Source organism: Rattus norvegicus, chromosome 7 (assembly GCF_021556685.1).
Source record: "Rattus norvegicus strain SHRSP/BbbUtx chromosome 7, alternate assembly SHRSP_T2T, whole genome shotgun sequence".
Classification (NCBI taxonomy): Eukaryota; Metazoa; Chordata; class Mammalia; order Rodentia; family Muridae; genus Rattus; species Rattus norvegicus.
In genome coordinates, this window is record NC_141540.1 from 130,168,665 (window position 1) to 130,195,061 (window position 26,397).

The 26,397-nt window shown below is 52.4% G+C and overlaps 1 protein-coding gene across 5 annotated transcripts in view; it reads left to right on the top strand.

Annotated features, from left to right (window-relative positions):
- Positions 1-26,397, top strand: part of Shank3 (SH3 and multiple ankyrin repeat domains 3) — a 62,297-nt gene that overhangs the window by 26,945 nt on the left and 8,955 nt on the right. For 4 of the 5 annotated variants that reach the window (NM_021676.4, XM_087558861.1, XM_087558860.1 and 1 more), the window contains 10 exon segments: positions 36-149; positions 5,878-5,953; positions 6,177-6,259; positions 6,597-6,721; positions 6,805-6,937; positions 7,853-7,933; positions 12,626-12,649; positions 18,291-18,421; positions 18,970-19,054; positions 22,704-24,963. In NM_021676.4, the coding sequence (NP_067708.2) occupies positions 36-149; positions 5,878-5,953; positions 6,177-6,259; positions 6,597-6,721; positions 6,805-6,937; positions 7,853-7,933; positions 12,626-12,649; positions 18,291-18,421; positions 18,970-19,054; positions 22,704-24,963 (3,112 nt within the window). 5 annotated transcript variants of the gene reach the window in all.

Here is a 26,397-nt window from a genome sequence, read left to right on the forward strand (position 1 = left end):
TTTGCCCTGACAACCTGTCTGGCTTCTTTCCCTAGTGCTCAGCATTGGGGAGGGCGGTTTCTGGGAGGGAACCGTGAAGGGCCGTACAGGCTGGTTCCCAGCTGACTGTGTGGAGGAAGTGCAGATGCGACAGTATGACACACGGCATGGTAAGTGACCCTGGTGTTTGCTCAGAAACCTCCCAACAGGGCAGGCGCTTCTAGTCCCCCTCCGGTCCTCTTGGTAACAACATTTGGACATTTCACTAAGGCTGAGAAGTAAACTCAAGTGCACTCAAGATACATTCAGACTTGCACACGTACATGGTAGGCAAGTGTATATGTCCCTAGGAGCATGAGTATGTGAACCTCACAGTGGAGAACCTTGGCCATACCGACTGGAGGCAAACACTCATGGTATTGAGTTGGCACAAGAGTCTCCGGTGAGGGTGACCCCCGGTCTGGTATGTTCTTCACGGAAATACCAGGTTCATGGAGCTCCCAATTCATGAGCGGCCGGCACATCAGTAAGGAGGTCAGTGTGAGAAAAGAGGCGTTTTTCCAAAGTGGACAGATTGTCCAAGTGGGCAGAGCAGGAGGCCTGGGCCAGCTAAGAGGAAATGGGGCCAGTTGGGCCCCAAGGAGTGGTTCAGGGTACCTGGGGTTGGTATGGTCTGAGGGCAGCTGGTGAAGGACGGCTTCTGTTATTACAGGATGTGAGGTGAGGGTTGCAGCTCCTGGGGCTGCAGAGGAACTGTGGTCCAATCTTGCTGAATGCCTGGACTTCTAAGAGGATCCCTTTAGGTGCCGGTGAAGACAGTGGCTGGTCCCTGTGTGGGCTGGTTTCCTGTCTGGGGTATACTCTTTCATTGAGCCCTTGGGGATTCTGGGAAGCCACAAGATCGATTATCTTATTTCCAGCCCAGAGAGTGGGAAGGATAAATGAACTCTGGGGGTGATTCTCAGTGGTATGTCTGGATCAGGGTACCAGTGCCCCTTTCTGTATACAGAGAGTTTGGGTCCTGGGTTATGGTGACCTCTACCCTAAGTTGGCAGTTTCCCATGGGAGCCCCCAGTCAGGTGGTTCTGTGTCAAACTTGATGGGTGCCTAGGTTATCCAGGAACTCAGTTACCGACCTACTGCTGGCTAGGTGCCTTGCTTTCTTTCGTACGTGGCTTCATTGGTGGCTGGGAGAACAGAAGGGGCTGGTTGCACTCATTCGCTGCCTGTGGAGGTGTGGCATCCAGGTGGAAATGATTTCGGAGGTTTGGGGGCCTACTTCCAACAGGACAGAGTGAAGGACAGGGGTGGGGGGCTGCACACCTGTTGAATAGGCGCTTGTCTAACGCTCTCCCTAAGGGTGGGGTAAGGTGCCGAGAGCTGTGGGTCCAGGAACCTTGGTCTGAAGCTGGGGAAGGAGAGGGGTTTGAGTTGGAGTCAGAATCCAAGAGGAACCGTTTTGTTTCAAGCCGGACCTTGTGTTGGCTGTCAGTGGTTACGGCACGTGTACCCCTGGCCCTGTGGTGCACAAGCCACTGAGATGGGGGGGGGATCCAGAGTTAGCCTGACTGAGGAAGCAAAAAAAAGGGGGGGGGGCTAAAGGGCTTCAAAGCAAAGGTGTTGTTGAGGTTGAATTCTCTGGGTAGTTCGCAGATGGGTTCCTCGTGTTTGTAGAGATCCAGCCCAGCATTCTAGAACTATGCCGGTTGCCAACTTCTTCTGTATTTGAGCAGCGCCAGACATGATTTTTTAGCATTTTTATGTGAATGAAGCTGTGGACATCTCCTAGCAATCCTAGGAGGTGGGGGCCAGTGTTTAGTATGTTTCTAGGATGTCGTTACCCACAAGGGCTACTACCCATAAGCGGTTAGCTTTGTGAGGAGTTGTCAAAGCTGGAGTGCTGGCATGAGTCTAGTCACCTGTCCTTAGGGTCAAGGTAAAGAAGTGTCTTGTAGTAGGAGATGACCAAACAGATGTTTTAGGGACAAGATCAAGAGCTGGGCAAGGCGGAGAGGTGAGTGGGGGTGTGTCAAGGTCACAGGGAAAGGAGAGGGTCACAGAGCAGCCAATGTGGGGGTGATGGGGCTGGAGGCTCTCTAGCAGCCACAGGACCCCCTTAACGGGGCCATAGATATCATAGATGAAACAAGGGAGTAGGGTTCAAAAGTTCCTAGGTGATTGGGAGTTACATTTATGGACATATGGTGAGGGCCCTGCTGGGCTGCCTTTTGGGAGGGTATAGGAGCAATAGTGGCCTCCCTCTGACCTCAGCCACAATGTCCATCCTGGTGCTCTGGGCAGAACTTCTTGTCTGGGCCTTAGGCTGAGGTGTGCCATAGAGCAGAGGGCGTCCTAGCAACTGAAACCTGTTTCTAACAGCCCTCACACCCCCGGACTCTGACTCAGGGACCAGAGAGGGAATGACAGACTTTGAAAGACCAAGGACAGGAGCTGTGCTGGTCCCAGAGGTTAGGTCAGCATCTCACGGGACACAGGCCCTGGTCTTTACCGGAGCAAAGAGGCGGGTCTGGTCTCCTGCAGCGCTGAGGGAGTTGAGGAATGCTGCGGGTAGGAGATGCTGAGGCCAGTTAGGGCAAGAATCTCAAGGCCTGCCATACCTCCCGTACAGCTTGCCTTCCTCTTTCCACTTGGAGGGAATGCTCCACTTGGGAACTGGTGCTGGGCACATTCCTTTCAGCTGGCTTTCCTGTGTGTGATTAATAAAACCAGAACATGAATCTGTGTTACATAATAAATAGTTTGTGTGGTTGATAATAATTTAAAAACAAGATGCTTCGAAACAGGACCTGACCAGGATGAGGCTGCTTAAAACTATGTCTTCTTAGGGTGAAGATCTGGGTAGGGCGGAGCAGAGAGGTGGGTAGGGGTGAGCCAAGGTCATACTAGTGTGAAGGCAGCGGAACTGGAGGCTTCCTGTCCACTGCAGGGCTCCCAGACATGGTTCAGCTAGCATGGTGTATCTGTGACTGGGTGAGCCTGAAGAAGGCCATGCCTGAGGTCAGGAGGAACTGAGGAGTTGAGAGCCCACTTACATGATGGTGAGGCTTCACCTGCACTGGTCTAGGGACTGAGTGGCAAGTGTACGTTTATCTCTTAGTCAGAGTAGGACGGATGGGAAGGGGTAGGAAAGCAAGTCGACGCGGCCAGAATGAGGCTGTTAGAATCTAATCAAACAGGCTAGTCGAACCCAGTGCTCTCCCAACATGACTTTTCCTGCTGTGGAAAGAGAGGTTCAGATGTTACGCTTAACTTATGGAGAGTCTCACCCCAAGCAGGAGGGACCTGGAGTCAGGACTAGGACTTTTTGTGTTAGCCATGTCATCTGAGGCCAAGGTCCTCTAACCATTGCTCCACCCTGTTTCTGTCCATCTGTCTTTTTAACTCACCTACTCATCCTTCTGTCCACCTACTTATCCAGCAGCATACCCGGCCCACCCAGTTTCCTCTTCCCTCTGCTCATAGATCCTGTCCATATGTCCATCTATCATCCATCCATCCATCATTTGTCTATCCATCCGTCTAGCCATCATCTGTCCATCCATCCATCCATCCTCCATCCATCATTCATCCATGCATCTGTCCATCCATCATTCGTCCATCCATCTGTCTAGCCATCATCTGTCCATCCATCCGTTGTCTGTCCATCCATCCATCTATCCATCCATCATCCATCCATCTATCCATCCATGATCCATCCATCTGTCCATCCATCATCCATCCATCTGTCCATCCATCATCCATCCATCTGTCCATCCATCATCCATCCATCTGTCCATCTGTCCATCTGTCCGTCCGTCCATCCATCCATCCATCCATCCATCGTTTGTCCATCCGTCCATTCAGCCATCATCCATCCATCCATCTGTCTGTCCGTCCATCCATCCATCCATCCATCCATCCATCCATCCATCCATCCACTCATAGAGCTATATACCTTGGCTCATCCTATATTCCCTCCAGCCTTCAGCAGCCCGCCCATTCGTCTACACACTTACTTTTTGGGTTATCTTCTTTTCCTACGTTCATCCATTTGTGCACGCATCACCCACGAACACGCTCACCTAGCCTGTGTTCCTTCTGTTATAGGGGAGGTGCTCCGTTGGGCCCCGGTACCACAGGATCAATTACATCTGGCCTTTCGCTTTAGGGAGCTCCTCGTTGCTGAGAAGCCGGGGCCACAAAAGAGCTGTATATTTCTGCTGGGTGTGGAGGCCTGTGATCCTAGTGACTGAGACACATAATCCCAAGTTCAAGACTCAGACTGCGTGTAGTGATATCTTGTCTCAAAACAAACAAACAAACAAACAAACATCAAACAAAAAAACAAAACAGAAACAAAACCAAATCAGAGCCAGGCACTGTAGGACTCTGGTACCCAGCACCCACATGGTTCTCTATAATTCTGGCTCCAGAGGAATCCAGCTCCCTCTTCAGGCCTGAGAATGCACGAAACATACACAGGATACACATATCATGTAGGGAGCACATGAAGTAAAAACAAAATCTTTTAAAAACTCAAAATAATACAGAACCCAGCTTAAAACAAACAAACAAACAAATAAACAAAAAAACCAGCACAGGCTTCTGATGGCTGCACAGACTCGACACAGTTCCTGCCTGCTCCAGATTAATGCCTTTGACATGGTCTTTGCCTTGCCTGCCTCAGCCCCAGAAGCCCCGCCCTCATGTCCATAGGCTGCTCCCTCCACTGTCTCCATCTTTGCTCAGCTCTTCTTTCTGATGAGGCGGTCGCTACCCCTAGAATCGTACTTTGACATCCCTTTTCCTGGTTGCTTTTCTCCTGCTGGCTGGCGTTTTATATCTATTGCTTGTTGATTCCACTTCTCAGAATAGCTTATTAACTCCTTAAAGATGGGGGTTTTGCTCTATTCTAAAATAAACAGTGCCTGGTAGGTGAATGGTTGTTGAAGTAAAGAAAAAAAAAAAAATTGAGGTTTGAGAAGTGCTATATAGCCAGAGAGGACGAGGGAGGGAGAGGTGGCGAGGGATGCAATTGAAACTGTAGTGGTGCCATCTTGAGGCCGTCTGAGGTACTGCGAGTGCAGCCAGTGGAGCCATTCTGTGAAGCTTGAGGTCTAGTTGTAGATTTGAACCTTCAGGAAGTCTCTCTACCAGGCTAAGTGAGGTTCAGCAGGAGGTATGTCCTGGCCAGCTCCATAGTGTCCATGGAGAACTTTGAGGTCAAAGGGCATATCTGAATAAGGACAGATATGGATGTAGGCCTGTGGAATATAGTCAGGGTAAGGGACTGAACACTTGATAATCCCTTTCCTCTTCCTTTGAATTTGTGTACCCGGCTGCTGTGAGGAAATCAGTGGACACGGTGGGACGCTTCCATACCGGGGCACATATAGGCTGATAGCACGGCATGTGTGCGTGCATAAGTTCAACACCGTATACACTGTGGGCTACACAAACAAGTGTCCGTTACTAAATCCTGGGCTCACATACAGATAGCAGACACAGCTCTCATTTGACACGCATAAGCACCGACAGAGCATTTATACCTGACCGTGAGGCATATGCATGCGTACTCTCAGCTCTAAGGCTTGCCAGCTGGACCGGTCTGGCCTTGTATGGTTTTCTGTGTCTAGCTGCATGTTAAGTAAGGAGAAACGATCAGGGTTTGTTTCCCCTTGGCTCTAACTCCCAGAGGCCAGGATTCCATGTATGGTTATCTGAGCCTTACTCCCTTAGGACTTTTGGGCCCTGGGTCCTAGGATTTGCCCCCACCCCCAGCCCCCACCTACATCTAGGCCCAGAGAGGGTGGGGGCAGAGACTGATCAGCACAGTTGGGGGGAGTACAGCTAGGTGGAGGGCCGTGACCATTTCTTAGCCTCTCATGCTCCCTCCAGAAACTCGAGAGGACCGGACGAAGCGTCTTTTCCGCCACTACACTGTGGGTTCCTATGACAGCCTCACTTCACACAGGTACTGGCAGGGGCACAGGCATGCAGGGACACCAGCTGGATGTAGTGTGTCCCATGAAAGGGGAAGTCGGGATATGGGGAGGCGGGAGGTAGGCAAGGAGGGTGGTTAGCATCCTCTGCCTTTGTTGTTCTGAGTTGTCTAGTGTGTGTGGTACCTTTAGGATCAGCCTGACTGCCAGGTTCCCTGCAGACTCCCCTCACTCAACCTTGCTTTCCTTTGTCAGTGATTATGTCATTGATGATAAGGTGGCTATCCTGCAAAAACGGGACCATGAGGGTTTTGGCTTTGTTCTCCGGGGAGCCAAAGGTAATGGGTGTAGATTTTGGGGGGTATTACCTCCGCCCCTTCCCCCTTTTAAAGCCCCACCCCTACTATGGTTGTATGTCTTGGTTTGGAACGTACTGGGGTACATTCTCTTTTTTAGCCTTTCGTTTCCTTGTGGGGATCTCTACTCTTGGTGGAGCAGAGGTCTTTTTGCTGAGGGTAAATGTGGGAGTTCACAGAGGGATGAGCAGTGGTTTGGTATCCATACCTGCTGCCTACTCCACCCCAGGTTGCTATGCCTTGGTAGTCAGGTGGCTTCGTGGGGCTTCCTGGCATGATCTCGGCTTGTGAATGCCTTTTTATCTTGCTCTCCCTGCAGCAGAGACCCCCATTGAGGAGTTTACACCCACACCTGCCTTCCCTGCGCTCCAGTACCTTGAGTCTGTAGATGTGGAAGGTGTGGCCTGGAAGGCTGGGCTTCGCACTGGGGACTTCCTCATTGAGGTGAGGCCCTTCCCGACTCTGCCCAGCGGGGGGTCTGAGAGGGGGGGCAGCTGGCCCACTACCTAGCTGCTTGTCTATCCCAGGTAAACGGAGTGAACGTCGTGAAGGTTGGACACAAGCAAGTGGTGGGTCTCATCCGTCAGGGTGGCAACCGTCTGGTCATGAAGGTTGTGTCTGTTACCAGGAAGCCAGAGGAGGATAGTGCTCGGCGCAGAGGTGAGAGTCCGAATTGTTGGCCTTTCAGACCTTTGACTTCAGGCCTGCATTCCTCTCCCCATCTCTGATCCTACACAGCTGACATCACATTCTTGCCCGAGATTAGACAAAATGCCCTCATTGGCTGCACAGGTCCTTGGTGTTAGATGCCTGACCTCTGACCAGGCCTCTGACCCCTGACCCTAGATCACCCCTCCTCAGATCCCTCTCCCCTTCTTCTGCGAATCCCCACCAGCCCTGGTGTGACAGAGCCCTCCTTCCCGACGCCAGCAGCTGCCTGGAGGCCGGGTTGTCATGGCAACTGTGAGGTTGACGCTGCTGCTGCTGCTGCTTATTGTGCAGGGAAGGGGGAGGCGGCACCTGAGGGAAGAGGAAAAGCGTCTTCTCCCGGCGCCGACGCCAAAGACGCGGCACAGCCTGGGCCTAAGAGGCTTTGCCGCCGGCCCAGCCCAGGTGGTGCCGCTTGCCAGGTCACACTCTGGTCTCACAAAGACCAGTGGTGCCTGGGCCTGGGGTGCTTCAGGCAGCAGGAGGTAGTCTGGCAGGAGATTTACCCAGCCCCCATGGGTGGTGCCCACTCACTGGGGCCTCGGAGCCCGCAGGGTGGATCCTCAGAGCGGAACCAGCCAGCCTAACCTTCGCTGGTGCTTTTTACTACCATTTGAGGCCTTGGTCCTGGGAGTCTTAAGGGCCCTTGGGGCCCCGACTGCCCTGGCTCCACTGCTCCCTGAGTGCCTCACGCCATGAAGAAGTTTGCGTCTAGCCGCAGCCTGAACAAGATCTTGGCACAGTGTGACTCGTCTTCAAGAGAGTACGAGGAGGTCCAGGCAGTGGAGCGCAAGTGGCACTTGCACCTGGCCACGCCGCGCCGTCTGCTGCTAGACCGGAGGGCCAAGGCCTCCCTCTTCTTTGCAGCCCCACCACCTCCCAAGAGGGCCCCCAGCACCACGCTGACCCTGCGGTCCAAGTCCATGACGGCTGAGCTCGAGGAACTCGGTGAGCATTTCGGGTGGACAGTGGGTGAATGGCCTGAGTGGGGTGGACGCAGGTAGTTAGGGGAGGGCAGTGGTCTTGAACTGGGGCTCAGGCCAGGTAAAGAACAGAGGGGTTTGGAGACAGATCAGCAGTTAGGGTTGAGACTAGAGCTGTGGGGAAAGTGGGTACCTTGGGTGAGGAATGTGATAGCAAGTGAGGAGATGAGGACTCAGGGCAGCATGAGGAGCCAGAGGTGGGCAGGGCCAGGGAGGACAGATGGCTGGGGAGCAAGGTCTGGCCCTGTAGCATGCCCGCATGCATGCACATGCATGTGTGTGTGAGCGCTGTCCCTGGTTCTGTGCTTTTCCACTAAGACTTTGCACTTGCATTTCGATTTAGCTGGCAGAGAGCAGTGGCAGGCAACCTAGTGTCTGCTCCTGGATCTGCCTGGCACCAGCCGGGTCACCTTTGCGTTTATTTCTCTCAGTTGGTACCCGCTCACTTATCTGCCAAGTGAGTCTACTGACCCAGTAGAGGGATTTGTGAGAATCTCTAACATAGTGAGGGGATGGGGCTCTGTGAACTGCAGGAGGTGGACGGAAAGTGTGTTATCTCTTTAATGGACACAGCCCCAGGCTGACTGCAAACAGCCTCAGCCTGGGGATGTCCTGATAACACATGGCCCCATCGTGACATAGGGCAGTCGCCAGCTTCCTTATGGTCATATGCATAATGCATCCCGTATGCATGTGCACACAGAGGGCAGTTACCAGCCTTGTTCTAGGCATGTCTCGTGTACATGACTATGATGTTCTGACATGTATACAAGTATCCAGCATCATCACGGACATGTCCCGTGTACAGGAGCCGCACATCTTGACGGGTGTATTAGTTACCAGCCTTGTCATGGGCATGTCCCATATGCGTGACATATTTTGACACATATGCCAGTTAACCTTGTCATGGGCATGTCTCATATTCACAGCCATGTCCTGACATGTGACATTTACCAGCCTCGTCCTAGGTATGTCCTATATGCATGGTCACATCTTGACACACAGGACTGCTGTTAGTCTCATCCGAGGCATGTGCGGATATGTGTGATTTTATTGTCATTGTGGGCATGTGCTAACGTGTCTGACTGTTAAGAGCCTTGTTGTGGGCACATCATAACTGTCAACGGTCCCGTGGTAGGTATATTCCAACACATGTGACAGATTGAAACAGTCTTTGCTTTTGTGGTCTGAGCCTAGTCTAATTCCCAGACTTTCCTCTGGCTCCAGTCATAAAAGGAAACCCTTATCCTGACTCTCAGACCTGTCCCCGTCTTTGCTTATAGGCTGACTTGTTACATTCCGAGTCGGTGCCTTGACTGGAGTTTAGTTTAGTTTGGAAAACAGTTGCCAAGATAGAAGGGGCTGACACGAGCAGGATTGTCTGTGGTAAAACTTTGAATAAAATAGAAAATTACAGATTGTGTAAAGGAGGAGGAATACTGTGGTCTCAGAAATAAAGCAGGAAATCAAAGCTCCCGATGGCGGTTCTCAAGGGCAGTGCTAGGGTCTGAAGCCGCTGTAAGGCTAGAAGATGTGCTGTGGACTTGTAAAAGCCAGAAGCAGCCATAGACTCTGGGATTAGCATTAAAAAGGGGGTCTCGAATGATGAGTCAGCATTCAAGAGTGCTTGTTACTCTTGAAGAGGACCCAGGTTTGGTTCCCAGCACCCACATAGTGGGTCTCAACCATTCAACCCTTCTCACCTCTGAGGACCAGGCACGAACACGGCACACATACACACATGCAGACAGCAACACTCAAAATAATCTTAAAAAAAAAATTTTTTTTTTTGAGAAAGACTGGAGTTAAGAGCATGAGAGTGAAGGGAAAGGTTTCAGTTATATAAAGGCAAGAAATGTAACGGAATTAGTGGGACGAACAGCAGCAGCAAGTTTCAGATGCTCCTTAAGTTACGGAAACAAACAAACAAGCAAACAAACAAGCAAACAAAAACAAGAAAGCTACAGAGAGGAGAGTCTGTGGTTTGGAGACACAGAATCCAGGACTCATTAAATCAATCAATCAATCAATCAATCAATCAAACAAACAAACAAAAATCCCGTAACAGTGAGCGAGGAGATCAGTCTGAGACCACCCGGAATCAGCTTAGGAAGATGAGGTGGCCATCTAGGACCAGTTTGGGGACCTAAGGACAAACGAGGAGACCTCAACGTCTACTTGATGGGAATGCCAGAGGACATGAATAGAAAGGCTAAGGCTCTCCCAAGAGCCAACAGAGACGTAAGACTCCTTCCTGAAGAAGTGTGTCACAAATAAATAGGATGTGTCAGAGTGGAGATTTAAAATGCCACAGACAAGCAGAAAAAAAAATGTTTAAAAATACCAGCGCCAGCAGAGGGAGTCAGGGGCTCTGAGCGAGCGGTGGTTTTAGACTTCATCAGCAGTGAGAGAGACAGAAGATGATGAAAATCATCCCAGCCAAACTGGGATAACTAGGGAGAGCAGAGAGAGACACCAGTGGACTTCAGGCCCTAGGGCCTAATCTAACCCAGGTCAGTCATAGAGAGCAGACCTCTGGGCATGGATCAGTAAACCAATATGGTGGACCGCTGGGTGTGACTGGGTCTTGGTGCACAGTCCTGGAGTCTCTAGCTAGAAGCTGCTCTAATACTAGGTCAGAAGGACCCTTCCTGCTTCCTACTAAGAAGCGTTATCCATCCTGAACTCTGCACTCCAGGACCCTAGAGACATTGCTGTGTGATTAGAAGAGCTCTACCTGGCTATGGCTTTTGCCTGTAGAACTGGGAGCAGAGGAGTTGAATCTTTTCCCTCTGCTCCAAGGCTACAACTGTAAGTGCAGCTACAGTTACAGATCTTTGGTGGGGCAGAGGAGCAGGGCAACACGGTGTTCCTTAGTAGAGGCTGGAAGGGTATGGGAGCAGCTTTTTGCACCCAGGGTTATAGCTATTGAAACGGGAACCAGGTTCTAAATGGTTCCGTGTTTAGAGAAAAGCCAACCAAAGTCAGGGGCTCAATAAGCTACCCGGACTTAAAGACAGCTATCTTGGGAGGTGACCTGATCCTCCTATGAGTGTCTGATTTCAGGAAGGCAGACCACCACGGAGTTCTCCAAATACCCGAACGTCCCATAGTGTACTGTTTGTCCTTTCAGTCGTCCGTTTGTTTGAGACCGGGTGATTCTGTAGTCTAGGCAGCCGTTAACTGCCTATACCTTTTGAGTTCTAGGGTTACAGTCATGCTCTACCATGCCCGGATTTGTTTGTGTTTTTAGAAGGTAGAAATAAGACGCATTGAGTCACCACTGTTATAAACATGTCTTTCCTGCCAGTCACCGGTGGAACCCTTTAGGAGCTGCGTTTGTCAAAAAACAAAACAAAACAAGACAAAACAAAACAAAACAAAACAAAAAACCAAAAACCCCTGAACCCCTGGACTGAAGAAGCCCCTGAGGCGAGGGGGAAGTGGGTGAGCGGGTTGAGGCTCGTGCTGTGTAGAGGAGGAGGTAGGGCGAGGTAGGAGGAAGAGGGTTGAGTTCCTGGGAATTAATGGAGTGAGCAGAGGTTGATCCAGATTAAATTAATTCGTTAAATAAAATGGAAGCGGTGGTGTCTGGCAAAAACAACAACAACAACAACAACAACAACAACAACAACAACAACAACAACAAAAACATTGGGAGAAATCTGTGGTGTACCTATGGCTCAGAAGGTTGAGGCAGGAGGATTGCTGTGAGTTCCAGTCCCGACTGGACTATAGAGTATGAGTAAGGCCAATCTGGACCACATCTCAAAAAAACAAAAACAAAAACAAAAACAAAAAAAACAGAAAAAAAAAGTTGTTCATAAGAGATGGGGGGAAGTGAGGGGACAAGCTCAGATTAGCCCCTTTTCCATTCTCTTTCTAGTCTGGGGTTCCTTTACCAAGTACGCATATGGCCAGCTTGAGTCAGGGACATGGGTTAACAGGGACCCACATCAGGGACCTAGTGTGGTCAAGCTGTTCCCGTTCATTTATTTGGGTGAAGTTAAGACTTCCCTCAATTTCTGGGTCTTTCTTTTGTGATCAGAGAGGTCGGTGTAGGTCCCTGCTTCTGCCTTCGTCTAGAAAAGATTTCTTTACCAAATGTGGATCCTGCTTGCTGTTACAGACCCGCTTTGGGATGTGGAAGTGCGTCTTGGTAGTGCCGTGCTTACCCAGCATGTTCAAGGACCCGGGCTCCATCTGCAGTACCGCAAAAGCAAAGCTAGACAAAAACCCCAGTAGAGTGTTCAAAGGTCACCCACCGCCTTGGTGAAGAGTGGACTTAAACTTTGTTTTTATAGCTATATATCTTTGTTCTGAACAGACATCTGGCTGCTCCAAATATGGTTTAATTGTGCACATCTCTGTGTGTGCATGTGTGCACATGTGTGTGCGTGTGCATGCTTGTGAGTATGCATGTGTACATGGTGTTTATTCCCGCTTTTGCTTGCTCCCTTCTAGTTTTAGAGCATTTGGTAGCCTTGTTCTATTGGTCTCAGAAGGAGGTGTAGGCTGGGACAGACCTATGGGACCTGGCTGTTGGGGAGGTGGGGATGTGGAGAACAGGACCCGGAAATCATTGTGCAGAGTGGCCCAGGGGCCATGCAGTAAAGTCTTCCTCTTAACTCCCTTTGCTCTGTTTCTCAATCCTAAGCTTCCATTCGGAGAAGGAAAGGGGGTAAGTCCGCTGCTATGATTCCAGGCCCAGCTTGCCTGTCCCTACCAGGGGGTGCTGGTGTGTGATGGGTCCAAGTCAGAGCGGTCTGGAACCTGGCATACTTATCTCGTTCCTGCTTGGGGATCTGGTAATAAAGGAGTTCCCAGAGGTATCCCTGGGATTAATAGGAAGCACAACCACAGTCCTTGTGGACTCAGGCGAGCTAGGGATGTAACCTCTGAAGTGTGGTGGGGAGAAGGTGAGAGAACGTATGGTGAGGGCCCCTGCAAGTGTCCAGGCCCAGAGTTGGAGAGGGGATGGTCTCGGGGGGGTGGGAGGGTGTCAGGCTGTGGAGTTTGGAGGAGCGAAGTGCTTGGGTTGTGTTGGGAGGGGAGCGTCCGGGTGTTCAGCTCTTCTCTGTGCTGTATCTTTTGTCTTCTCCTTCCCCTAAGCCAGTTTCATGCTGGTGGGTTGTAGCCCAGAGCAGAGTTGCTTCAATTAGGAGTTTGAATCTGGCGGCTCTGGGAAAGGAGCTGGACTCTCCCGCTCGGAACCCTGCCCCCACCCCTTGCCTGTTGAGTTCACTATCTTCACTTCAGGTTCCACCCCTGTGTCCTTCGAGGCCCTTGGTCATATGACTCGTGCATCCAGCATGGCTACAGGGAACACTATGTGGTGTCAGAGACACCAGGGCCTGGACTGGGTGCTGAGGTCCAACATCTGGGCAAGTCTTACCTGGCTTCTGATGTTGCCTCTGCCTCTTGGGTGGATGGGAGTCAGGCTTAGATAGGCCCAAAGCCCAGGGTGTGTGAATTTGTGTATCCAGCATCCCTCTCCCTCTCACTTCTGATGCACTGGACTTTGCCTCAGGCTCACAGTATATGATCAGTAGGTTCTCCCTACCCCCCAATCTCTTCTCGTTAAGATCTGTATTCTAGCTGTGTAATAGTAGGGCTCCCGGGATGCTAGGCTGTGGTCCCCCACTTCTTCCAGCTGTGGGAGAAATGGCTGATTTGTCAGTTCCCCGCACTTTTCTTTTCATCCCTGCTTGGGTTCCCAACACACTCTGCCCTGTACCCAAGGCGAGGTGGGTGTGAAGACTGGTGGGAATGCCTATACCTGGTTCCTAAAGGATTCTATTTGATTTTTAAATATCTAAAATCATTTAGGGTTATGTTTTTTTCTAATTTTGTGGTGGATTTATGTTGGGGAAAAATGTTCAACTTTTCATATGTAATTTCAGTTTTTTAGTTCTTAAGTTTTTCCTCTCTGGAGATAATCCTGGCTTGGCCTCAGCACCATTGCAACAGAATCCCAAACAGTTGCTTTGTTGGGCCTTGTGTGTAAACAGCTTGGATCTGTTAGGTCTTTGTTTTAGAGACACACGATCTCCAAGTCCATGGCTTAGGTGACTGTGGCTTAGTAGGAAACGTCACTGTGTCATGGACTGCTCTTTCTCCTTCTGTCTTTACTTCTTCGGTTTCTGGGATGGATGGCAGTAAGGATCTGTGATCTGGGGTGGTGCTCTGTCTGTGCCATTTAGTTCCTGGGAAACAGGAGGACAATGGCAGGGTGTTGAGGTGGTTACTGTGGTAGTTGTGTGAAAGTTGGCACTTGCTGTATAACACCAAGGACTTGGCCAGGGTCGTGGCTTCCCCTTTTCAGAAGGAAGTTATTTGTTTCATTACAAAGACAAATGAGAAGGCCTTTTGCATGTGTCTCTGCAGTTACTGGAAGCCATGCTTCGGCCCTACCAGTTCTCTATAGTGGGAACATGTTTTGTTGACTAAGTACTGTATTGTTCAGTCCTCCCATGGGGCAGAACATTCTCATTCTGAGGAAACTATGGATCGTTAGTGAAGATGAGGTAAATGCCTGACTGTGTCCTCAGCATCTGCAGTGGCCAGTGTGGGCTGCAGTGGCCAGTGTGGGCTGTAATGGCCAGTGTGGGCTGCAGTGGTTAGTGTGGGCTGCAGTGGCCAGTGTGGGCTGCAGTGGCCAGTGTGGGCTGCAGTGGTTAGTGTGGGCTGCAGTGGCCAGTGTGGGCTGCAGTGGCCAGTGTGGGCTACAGTGGTTAGTGTGGGCTGCAGTGGCCAGTGTGGGCTGCAGTGGCCAGTGTGGGCTGTAATGGCCAGTGTGGGCTACAGTGGTTAGTGTGGGCTGCAGTGGCCAGTGTGGGCTGCAGTGGTTAGTGTGGGCTGCAGTGGTTAGTGTGGGCTGCAGTGGCCAGTGTGGGCTGCAGTGACCAGTGTGGGCTACAGTGGTTAGTCTGGGCTGCAGTGGCCAGTGTGGGCTGCAGTGGCCAGTGTGGGCTGCAGTGACCAGTGTGGGCTACAGTGGTTAGTCTGGGCTGCAGTGGCCAGTGTGGGCTGCAGTGGTTAGTGTGGGCTGCAGTGGTTAGTGTGGGCTGCAGTGGCCAGTGTGGGCTGTAATGGCCAGTGTGGGCTACAGTGGTTAGTGTGGGCTGCAGTGGTTAGTGTGGGCTGCAGTGGCCAGTGTGGGCTGCAGTGACCAGTGTGGGCTACAGTGGTTAGTCTGGGCTGCAGTGGCCAGTGTGGGCTGCAGTGGCTAGCAGTGTATGGGCTTCTTTATGCTAATTTCCCCTAGATCTTTATGGCATAGACACTGCTCATGACTGTTTCATTAGGTGAAGGCACTGGCTCTTAGAGGTGTTCATCTAAACAGAGTTGGTGTGCAAGGTGGGGGGGGGTCTCAGTATATATAATATATACTGATATATATAAATAAGATAGTCTCAGGAGTTAATTAACCTCTACACAACAACCGTTAAGTTAGGTGGGTGCTGCTGGGCAGCTGGGGTTGGATTTGGAAAGAATAGGAGATATCCAGGCTGACCCCAGAAGTTCTTCAGCAGTGGTACTTTGAGAGCGGATGTCCCCTCTCACATGTCCCCTGATGGTTGGTACAGCCTTCAAGAGTTGGATGTGGTGTGGGGACAGGAGGAGCCTGAGGCTGCTGAGTGAGGTTAGTGTAGCGGTCAGGCAGAGGAGAGCACTGGCCCCACCTGTAGTGTACACCTGCGCCCTGACCCTGAGTGGACTCTGAGCAAGACTTACATAATTGTGTCTCAGCCCTCAGCCTTAAAGGTCTCTGAAACTCTTTCCCACGCTGAAATGTTTTCCCCTTGCAGTTCAGTCTGATTTCAAACTTGTAATCTTGCCTCAGCCTCCCAAAGAGTGGGATTACAGGATTTTATTTCCTGCCGCCGTGATAAAATGCAATGAAGTAAAACGCTTGAGGGAGGAAGGGTTTATTTTTATTTGGCTGCCAGTTTGAGGGCTTTTCCGCCTCTAGTCGTGAAGAAGAGGGTGGTCAACGTTCAGTTTTTTGTTTGTTTGTTTGTTTGTTTTTGAGCGGTTTGGAAGGAATGGGGAGCTAAGGAAATGGTGTCACTGGAGTTCAGGCTGGGCCCTCCCACATCATTTACATAGTCAAGATAACCCATCACAGGTGTGTCTGGAGGCTGGTCTCCTAGGTGACTGAATTCTCTGTCAAGCTGACAACATACGTGGTGGGCTGCCACACTGATCTCTGTACATCTTTTTTTGATAAGGAAAAGTCTCTCTCTCTCTCTCTCTCTGAGTGTGTGCTGTATGTAAGTATATGCACGTGTATAGGTCAGAGGTCTACCTGCTGACTGTCTTCCTCAGTCATTTTGTCTTATTCTTTGAGGCAGGCTCTTTCACTGGACCCAGAGCTTACCATGTTGACGAGACTGTCTGGCCAGGGAGTCCCTAGGACCTGTCTGTCTGTTATAGACATATAGTACCACACTCAGGTTTTTATATGGGTGTTGGGAGTCTGAACTCCGGTCTTCATGCTTGTGCAGCGAGTACCTTACTCACTGAGCCATCTCCACAGCCCCCAAAGTCCCATTTTAAAACCAGTAACTTTAATAAAAGACAACTACACGAAGGTTTTCATTTTATAGCGGATGTGACAAGAATGTGCCTGAGGCCGCCTGGCGCCTCTCAACCAAGCCCTTCTTAGGCATCAGCCTTAAATAGATCTGAAGTCTGAGGAGTTTGAGTAGGCTTTTGGAGAGGAGAGTCCTTTCCACACTATCCCGATTTCTCCTCTTTCCATACCTCCCATTCCATTGGAGCTGGGTAAGAAGGAAGGAGCTGGAGCCTCCTGTTTTGTATTGAAGCCATCTTAGATCTCTAGCCCTCATTTTCTTCTTAGGAAATAGCTCCCCTCTGCCAGCCCAGTCCTTGGTTATTATTACTTAGCCATTCAGCATCTCCTGCTTGAATGTTAGTGTAGAGTCTGTCCCTGGGGCAGCCATCCCACTAGAAATATCTTTCCATGGAAAAGTGGTGGGTAGGCCACGTGCTGAGAAAAGGCACTGGGTGAGGTGAGAGGGAGGAGAATTGATCCAAGTGGTCTGCCCCCAGGTCTGATCTCCCTATGGCTATCTCTTTGTGACTTGCAGGGTGTCTGGAGGCTGGTCTCATAGGTAACTGATTTCCCTGACAAGTTGTCAATAGTGACCGTCATACATGGTGGGCTGCCACACTGAACTCTACATCTTTTTTTTCTTCCAGGAAATTTTAACAGGAGTATTGTAATTGTTATAAGGTTGAACTGTTGAAATGTGTTCACTGAAGCATTTCGCTTGCATTAATGCTTTGCATCTTGCATTTATATTAAAAATGCACACACAAATGAACGTGGAGAAACTGCCAAGACCTGATTCTGTCCCCTATGTTTCCACTCGCAATCATAGACTTAGGTACCTTTGACCCCCCCCCCCCCCCAATAAAAAATATCTAACGTTCAGAACTACTGATAACAGGAAGAAGAGGAAGAATATATATATTTTTTGAGAATGAAATGTTTTCCCTCATAGTGGACTCTTAAGCACATTCTCCGCGTATGCAGTGCGCTAGCTGGATGTCTTTTGGCATAATTGTTACATGTTTGCACGGATAGCACACAGGTTGCTATCTTCAAAAAGGCCAACCAGACAGGCCTCGCTCGCCGCTTGCAGAGCACCAATCGCTGCTCTCCGGGAGCGCAGGTCTGTTTTGAAGTCCTGAGCAAATCGGAATCACTTCCTGAGTGAATCGGAAGTTCAGTGGAGTCTGATTTCAGAGAGCGTCACAGTACCAGGCATTAATGATGAGGTTTCTTCACCCCTCCAGTAGAGGGCGCACTCTTGAGAGCGGCTTTTCCAGCCAGTTGTTTTCCAGCCAGTCTGTTTTGTATGAGCCATGGTGCAGGTACCTCCTTACTTACCCCCCTTCTCCTTCGGCTGGAGCTCAGCAAGCAAGAGGTGGCGCTGGCGTTAGAGAGAGACGGTGACACAACCGAGACTCATATTTCTTTTTCTTTTTTGATAAGCAAAAGTGCCACTCCCCCACCCCTCTTTTGAGGGGAGCGTGTGTGGTGTGTGTGAGAATGGGACTGGCAGTGACTGCAGAGATACTCAGTGTCTTCCGAAGGACGGATGGGGTTTGGCTGGTGAAGGAACTGGGACCTGGGGTTTTTGAGGAGCACAGACGGGATGTAAGATCTAGGTCTCTGGCAGTGAGAGACCCAGGGGGGGAGGGTTCGTTGGCTCCTATCAGTGCCACGATGCTGGCCTAGGTGGGTGTGGCAGCCCCGGGGCTGAGGTGGCATCTCTTTGGTCGTGCAGAGAAGTTGGATGAGATCCTGGCGGTTGCTGCGGAACCAACGCTGAGGCCAGACATTGCAGACGCTGATTCCAGGGCAGCCACTGTCAAGCAGCGGCCCACCAGCCGGAGGATTACCCCTGCCGAGATCAGCGTAAGCCAGCCTTGGGCCAGGGCTCTGGGATGGTCAGGTCCGGGCCTGGGGATCAGAGGGTCATGCACCTCTCTTCTGAGGTAAGAGTTCTTTATCTGGATCCCTTCTCCAGAGGAGGTGGAGCTCTCCGTGGCCTCTCTGGGAGACACTTGGGACCATTTCACCCCGTAGAGTGGCCATAATTCAGCGCTTCTGTGGTTGTAGCTTTTAGTGCTTCTGACCTTAGTCAGATTCTGTGTTGCTCTGGGGTGAGGAGGCTCCCCAACTCTGCTGAGCTTATGGCACAGCACGTCCCTATCCGGAAGGTGTCCGTATTCCACCTGATACCCCTGGATTCTTCCTCCCTCTCTGTTCAGACTGTCTGAACTTTCTATCGTGTGTTCATTTCACTGCCCGTGTACTGCAGGCCCCAAGTGAACATGGACACCAATGCCTTCGGGGTATCTGGTGTATGGGGTATCTGGTCTAGCTTAGAATGGGTGGGGCTGGAGGGAGATCGTGGTGGCTCCAGTGCCCTGGAACTTCCATGTCCCTCCCTGACCCCACAGTCATTGTTTGAGCGACAGGGCCTCCCGGGCCCAGAGAAGCTGCCGGGCTCTCTGCGGAAGGGGATTCCACGGACCAAATCTGTAGGTACGGCTGGGCTGAGGGACTGCTTGGGGTTAGGGATGGCTGGGCTGGGGTGGGTGGGTTCAGGGTTGGGGGACCCCATCTCTCTCTGCACAGTCGAAGGATGCCACTTTGTTTTTGGATCTGGGTTTGTTCGTCCACCCAGAGGTGTGTCGTGGGAAGACACTTTTGAAATTCTTTTCCCATCTGCTGCTCCCCATCCTTGGTCACCCCTTTAGTCCTTCTCTTCCTGTCTGTCATTTCTGCCTTGCATGGACAGCAGCTGCCACCAGCACAGCCACCTCCCTGTCCTGTCAGCCAGAGCGCAGGTCCAGTTTCTCAAGCTAAAAATCACGCTTCTCCTTGAACCTATTCCATCTCTCCAGGTAGCATCCTCTCCTGGTCCCTTCATGGTCAGACCCAAAAGGTCACCCGTAATTGCTCTCTTGTCTCCATATGCTCATGAATTTGAAGCAGCTGGGTCTCTCCACAGCCAGATTGAAGCTGCTCTGAGCTAGGGTCAACAGTAGCCTCAGGGCATCCCCCCCTGGCAGGCACCATCAGCTTCCTTCCCACTGACCTCAGCCTGCATTTGTTTCTCTGTTCCCTCCTATGTGAAGTTCCTAGCATTGTGGGAGCGAGTTCTTGCTCTCCCCTCCTTTCTTGGCTGCATTTGTTCAGCACATCTGAATAGTGGGCCAACCCCAGGCTGCGTCCCCGGGTTCCTTTTCTTCTGTCCATCATCGTGTGGGGCTTTATCAGACCCTGGTCAGGATCTCTAACAAGCCCTGCTGTCGACGTGTTTCTCGGGTATCCGGTCTCCTTGACTCGTTGACCCACACATCTGTCCACCTGTTCTAATACACCCTGCCACACTCACCGTCTGTTCCACAGCAGCGTTAACTCCTGCTCAGCCCAATGACAGGGTAGCCACGAGCTGCTTATACGCACACTGGCTCATTGAATCCCTAAGTAACCATATGGGGGTGGGAATCATTGGTCTTTCTTAATGAGAGTTAAAAATGGCTTGCCCCAAAGTCCCATAGCTGCCCTGCCTCTTTAAGAGTGGATCCAGGCTTAAGCAAACAGCTATCCAAGAGTGCTTGTTACCCATCCCGGGACTCCTGCTTACAGTCAGCTGGCCCTAGGCTGGATCTGGGTCTCAATTGGAAGGCAACATGTCTACAGCTAGGTCAGTTCGGCAGTTATAATGTGGGTGTCAAGGTACGCATATAAATGGAGACTGACCGGGGAGGTCTAGACACACAGGAACATCAGCAGTTATATTTAGAATCATGGGGCAAGTGGACATTTCCTGGGGACCCTGGGGCAAATGTGTGACAGAGGCCAGTGTGCAAAAACACGGGTGTATATGTGGCAGAGTCCTTCATGGGCTAACAGTGATTCTTGCGTTAGTGGATGGATGGAGAAGGGCAGCTGGTGAGACTGCAGTTACTGTGGAACCAAGAGATGATACCTTATGTTCTTCCAGGCATTCCGGACGCCCTCCGTGGCTTCTTTATTTCGTGCCTTACAAGTCTTATAGCAAGCAGGCTTTTCTTGTACCCGGTCCTCAGCTTGGTTTTCCCCGTGTCCTCTTGCCACGGGTCTGTTTTCTAGCCTATTTCTCTGGCAAAGGAAGCTTTCTATAGCATATTTATAACCCCATGTTCCTCCAGCCGGTCCTGTGTGGGTTCCTGTTGTCTCGGGTCTCCAGAGCATCAGCCCTGCCCTGCTTCATCTCGGGTATCTGCTGCTGCCTCTCTGTGGCACGAGTCTTTCCACATCTGTCGTTGCCTCTCGGCCCTCACTCTTCCCGGATGGTCTTTCCCAGAGCTGACTACCGTAGATCCAGGCCTGTGGACTTGTTGTATAAGCCTCAAGCTCCTTGGCAGGCCTGCCAGTTCCTCCCACCTGAACACAGCTGATCAGCGGGCTAGCATGTGCTCAACGTTAGTTCCCGTGTGCCAGCAAGAGCATTGGCCGAGTTGTGAGGCTCCTTGGACACCCACCTCAGGTTTGGGCTCTGTGTCCCTGGGCCTGTAATATGCTTTTGGAATCTCAGGACTAGAGTCTGCAAACATGGAGATAGCCAGTGAGGACAGCTCAGCTTTCTCCTTAAACATTCCTGTTGCAGATGGAGAGGACCTTTCTTTAGTCTGGTGACAGCACAGACCCCTGTTCTGTGTGTCGCAGGTGATTTTTTTTTTTATCCTGAGGCGCAACCTACCATGCCATTGGTATTAAATTCCACCCCCTCTTTTACTGTCACGCATCATTCCTGCCTTCTGTAACCTTGAGGTCTGTGCGAGTTCTTCCTACATGGCTTCACCTAGTGCACAGACTTGTGAATGTTCAGTACACGTTCCTGTGCTGAGGAGGAATGGCATCAGGAGGGGGCACCAAGGGCAGCAGCTAGGCAGACCTTAAAATACCGGTAATGACCTCTGTCATCTTTCGTGGTGTTGCCGCCTGCAGCCTGGAGTTGTAATCTGTAAATTGCTCCGTGACAGGGGCAAGTGAGGTCCTGCGGAGAAACAGACTCCTAAAGGCGACTTGAGTGAAGCTGGAATTCAAGCCCAAGTTCGCAACTCACCTAGCCTTGCTAGTCCTGAGGCAACAGAGCCAGAGACACAGTGTGTCACCGCTACGCCTGTCTTCTACTCCTTGGTCGGGCCAGTGGGCATTTCCAAGCCTCACTGTGTAGTGCTCTGCACGGGTGTCTACCCTCTGTCTGAAATGACACGGGAGGGTCTATAAGGATCTAGTGACATCTCTAGACAAGAGGATGGGGGTTCGTTTTCCAGGGAAGCGTAGCTTATAAGAGACGGGCCCCAGTGGTGCTTATACCCCAGCCTGGGGTGACATAAGACCGTAGGGTGAAACTGGAACATGCCTTGTGTGCTCGACCCTCAATTCCAATTTAGTTACCCATCCATTCTTCCTTCCATCATCCTCCCCTCAGGTGCTCTAACTTTCAGCCTCTGGCTAGGGTACCAACTTCCTAGTTTCCTGCAGGTCCATCCATGAGGGTCTCTCCATGGAAACAGTGAGGCTTCTTTCCCAGCCTCCTACCCTGGCTATCAGTGTCAGTTCTTGCAGATGCACGAGTCTGCTCTCCTGCATCCCTTCATTGATGTTTTGCTTTCAGTGTGTGTGTGGGGGGTGTCCTTTCTGACCACCTTTCTTCCCACCTCTGGTTGCCATCAGTGTGAATGTTTCTGAGCTGCTTGTCCTTGATGGGAAATCCCTAAGCGGCCCCTAAGTCCCCTTCAGTAGTTTTAGGGGGCTGGCTGTACCCTTCTGGTGTCTTCACATGGCCTGCTCGGTGCCCACAGGGCTTGGGGAGATCTTGGCTTCAGTTCAGGCAGTCAGAGTTTGGGTCCTGTCCCAGATCCTTGTAGGAGCAGCCCTCCGCCCTGTGGGTGGGGTCCCTCCAGAACCTTCCATCAGAGCTCTCCCTACCTGCAACAGGACTTGGTATGGAGTGTGGGTGTCCTGCTCAGAGCTCTTGCTGTCTCCCTTCGCCTTTCATGGACCCTGATCCCATCTTCCTTGGTGGGGCTGTGGCCACTCTGGGGTGGAGGATAGGACTAGCCAGTGGCGCTGGGTCCAGAGAAGTCTTTCTATGGCCAGCATCCTTGCCAGACTTACCTGGCCCCTCCGTCTCCAGGGGAGGATGAGAAGCTGGCATCCCTACTGGAAGGGCGTTTCCCACGCAGCACATCAATGCAAGACACAGTGCGTGAAGGCCGAGGCATTCCGCCCCCACCGCAGACCGCCCCGCCACCCCCACCCGCGCCCTACTACTTCGACTCCGGGCCACCCCCCACCTTCTCACCACCGCCACCACCACCGGGCCGGGCCTATGACACTGTGCGCTCCAGCTTCAAGCCAGGCCTGGAGGCTCGTCTGGGTGCAGGGGCAGCTGGCCTGTATGATTCTGGCACACCTCTGGGCCCGCTGCCCTACCCTGAGCGCCAGAAGCGTGCACGCTCCATGATCATATTGCAGGACTCTGCGCCAGAAGTGGGCGATGTACCCCGGCCTGCGCCTGCAGCCACACCGCCTGAGCGCCCCAAGCGCCGGCCTCGGCCGTCAGGCCCTGATAGTCCCTATGCCAACCTGGGCGCCTTCAGTGCCAGCCTCTTTGCTCCGTCGAAACCGCAGCGCCGCAAGAGTCCGCTGGTGAAGCAGCTTCAGGTGGAGGACGCTCAGGAGCGCGCGGCGTTGGCCGTGGGTAGCCCGGGACCAGTGGGTGGAAGCTTTGCACGAGAACCCTCCCCAACGCACCGCGGGCCCCGACCGGGCGGCCTTGACTACAGCTCTGGAGAAGGCCTGGGGCTCACCTTTGGCGGCCCTAGCCCTGGCCCAGTCAAGGAGCGGCGCCTGGAGGAGCGACGCCGTTCCACTGTGTTCCTGTCTGTGGGTGCCATCGAGGGCAGCCCTCCCAGCGCGGATCTGCCATCCCTACAGCCCTCCCGCTCCATTGATGAGCGCCTCCTGGGGACAGGCGCCACCACTGGCCGAGATTTGCTGCTCCCCTCCCCTGTCTCTGCTCTGAAGCCATTGGTCGGTGGTCCCAGCCTTGGGCCCTCAGGCTCCACCTTCATCCATCCTCTTACTGGCAAACCCTTGGATCCTAGCTCACCCCTAGCTCTTGCTCTGGCTGCCCGAGAGCGGGCTCTGGCCTCGCAAACACCTTCCCGGTCCCCCACACCCGTGCACAGTCCTGATGCTGACCGCCCTGGACCCCTCTTTGTGGATGTGCAAACCCGAGACTCCGAGAGAGGACCCTTGGCCTCCCCAGCCTTCTCCCCTCGGAGTCCAGCCTGGATTCCAGTGCCTGCTCGCAGAGAGGCAGAGAAGCCCACTCGGGAAGAGCGGAAGTCACCAGAGGACAAGAAATCCATGATCCTCAGCGTCTTGGACACGTCCTTGCAACGGCCAGCTGGCCTCATTGTTGTGCATGCCACCAGCAATGGACAGGAGCCCAACAGGCTGGGGGCTGAAGAGGAGCGCCCGGGTACTCCGGAGCTGGCCCCAACCCCCATGCAGGCAGCAGCTGTGGCAGAGCCCATGCCAAGCCCACGAGCCCAGCCCCCTGGCAGCATCCCAGCAGATCCCGGGCCAGGCCAAGGCAGCTCAGAGGAGGAGCCAGAGCTGGTATTCGCTGTGAACCTGCCACCTGCTCAGCTGTCCTCCAGCGATGAGGAGACCAGAGAGGAGCTGGCCCGCATTGGGCTAGTGCCACCCCCTGAAGAGTTTGCCAATGGGATCCTGCTGGCCACCCCACCCCCAGGACCGGGCCCCTTGCCCACCACGGTACCCAGCCCGGCCTCAGGGAAGCCCAGCAGCGAGCTGCCCCCTGCCCCTGAGTCTGCAGCTGACTCTGGAGTAGAGGAGGCCGACACTCGAAGCTCCAGTGACCCCCACCTGGAGACCACAAGCACCATTTCCACAGTGTCCAGCATGTCCACCCTGAGCTCGGAGAGTGGAGAACTCACTGACACCCACACCTCCTTTGCCGATGGACACACTTTTCTACTCGAGAAGCCACCAGTGCCTCCCAAGCCCAAACTCAAGTCCCCGCTGGGGAAGGGGCCGGTGACCTTCAGGGACCCGCTGCTGAAGCAATCCTCGGACAGTGAGCTCATGGCCCAGCAGCACCATGCCACCTCTACTGGGTTGACTTCTGCTGCTGGGCCTGCCCGCCCTCGCTACCTCTTCCAGAGAAGGTCCAAGCTGTGGGGGGACCCCGTGGAGAGTCGGGGGCTCCCTGGGCCTGAGGATGACAAACCAACTGTGATCAGTGAGCTCAGCTCCCGTCTGCAGCAGCTGAATAAAGACACTCGCTCCTTGGGGGAGGAACCAGTTGGTGGCCTGGGTAGCCTGCTGGACCCTGCTAAGAAGTCGCCCATTGCAGCAGCTCGGTGAGCAGGGTGATGTGGGGAGGGGCCCGTCCCCCTGTCTTCTGTTCCTTTTGTTCATCTACAGGCTTCCCACTGTTCTTCCTCATTCTGTCCCATCTCTCATCTATCCATGGCATGGGTTCTCCCTGTCCACCTTTTTTTTCTTTTATTTTATCATCTTTGTCTGGTTTTGCTTTGCAGTCTGAGGTAGAAGGCTCTTTAGTGCAGATGCTCTGTGGATCCCTTTTGGTGCAGGCAGTGGGACTGGGTACCTGTGAGACCCAGGTATGTCATGAGACCACCCAGGACCTGCTGGAGGCCCTGCCACAGGCTTGCAACTTTGTATTCCAGCTTCTAACTCAAGCTGCCCTTGCCCTTTGCTGAGGATCGTCTCACCTTGTTCTCTGGAGCCACGGTCCCTCTTACCAGCTGTTTGACCCCGAGTCTACTGCCCTGTGGCTCCATGTTGGTTCTGTTTCTGATAGTACGGCTGCCCCATATGGCTGCCCCATATGGCTGACGTCGCCTCTCCTGGAGCAGCCTCCTCCCTTGATTCTTTTTCAGGCCAGAGTACATTGGTTCCTTTTCTTTAGGGACTTGATACAAATTTCTTACGTTCTGCCCTAGAAACATTGTATTGTGGCAGCACAGAATCCTGAATTTGATGCATAAAGCTCCATCGGAAGAGTTGGAAATCACACCATCTTCTCTCGCCTACTTTTTCTTTCTTGTCTTGTTTGCCTCATCCCCTCCCTCCCTGTGGTGATGGAGAAGAGGGAGATGACGGAGGAGGTCTGGGTGCTACTAGGGTTGTTAGACTTTGTAGGCTGAAGCTGCCAGAGTACTGGGTTGGTCCTTCAGGCCCTTTCTCCGCAGCCTTCCCCAGGGCTTCCATGTGGACGGCACGCATGGGTTCTGGTGACAGCTGACCGGTTCGTGGCCAGCCTCTTGTCTGGGTTCCTCAAGCTGCTTCTGCCTCTGCCCCAGGGTTCTCCTGTTCTGGTTTGGGTGGGTTACCACTCCTGACTCCCCTCTCATTTCCTAGATGCTCTTCGCTGACTGTTGTGGAGGACAGAGTTCACAGCGTAGTGAGCAGCGCACAGCTTAAGTAAAGACTTCAGGTCTTACTCAGAGGGCCTTGCCCGGTTTGCAGCCTTCCAGTTTAGGGTCCAGTAGACAAGCGGGAGCTTAAGGCGCTCACATTGCTCTCTGAGAGGTCCAGGGATATTCCTGTCCTTCTAGTGACCGGTTCTTGGACTTTCTCCCCTTTTGGCCTCCTCCATCTTTTAAGTCTGAAAGCCCTTTCCAGTACTGTGGTGATGATGACACCCTTACAGTGGGCGGAGCTACGGACCAGCCACAGAACTGGGTCTTCAAAGATAGAGGCATCCCATTTCAACCTCACTCGACCATTTTCTTCCTTCTTTGTCTTTTCCCCATCACCAGTCCCCCCTC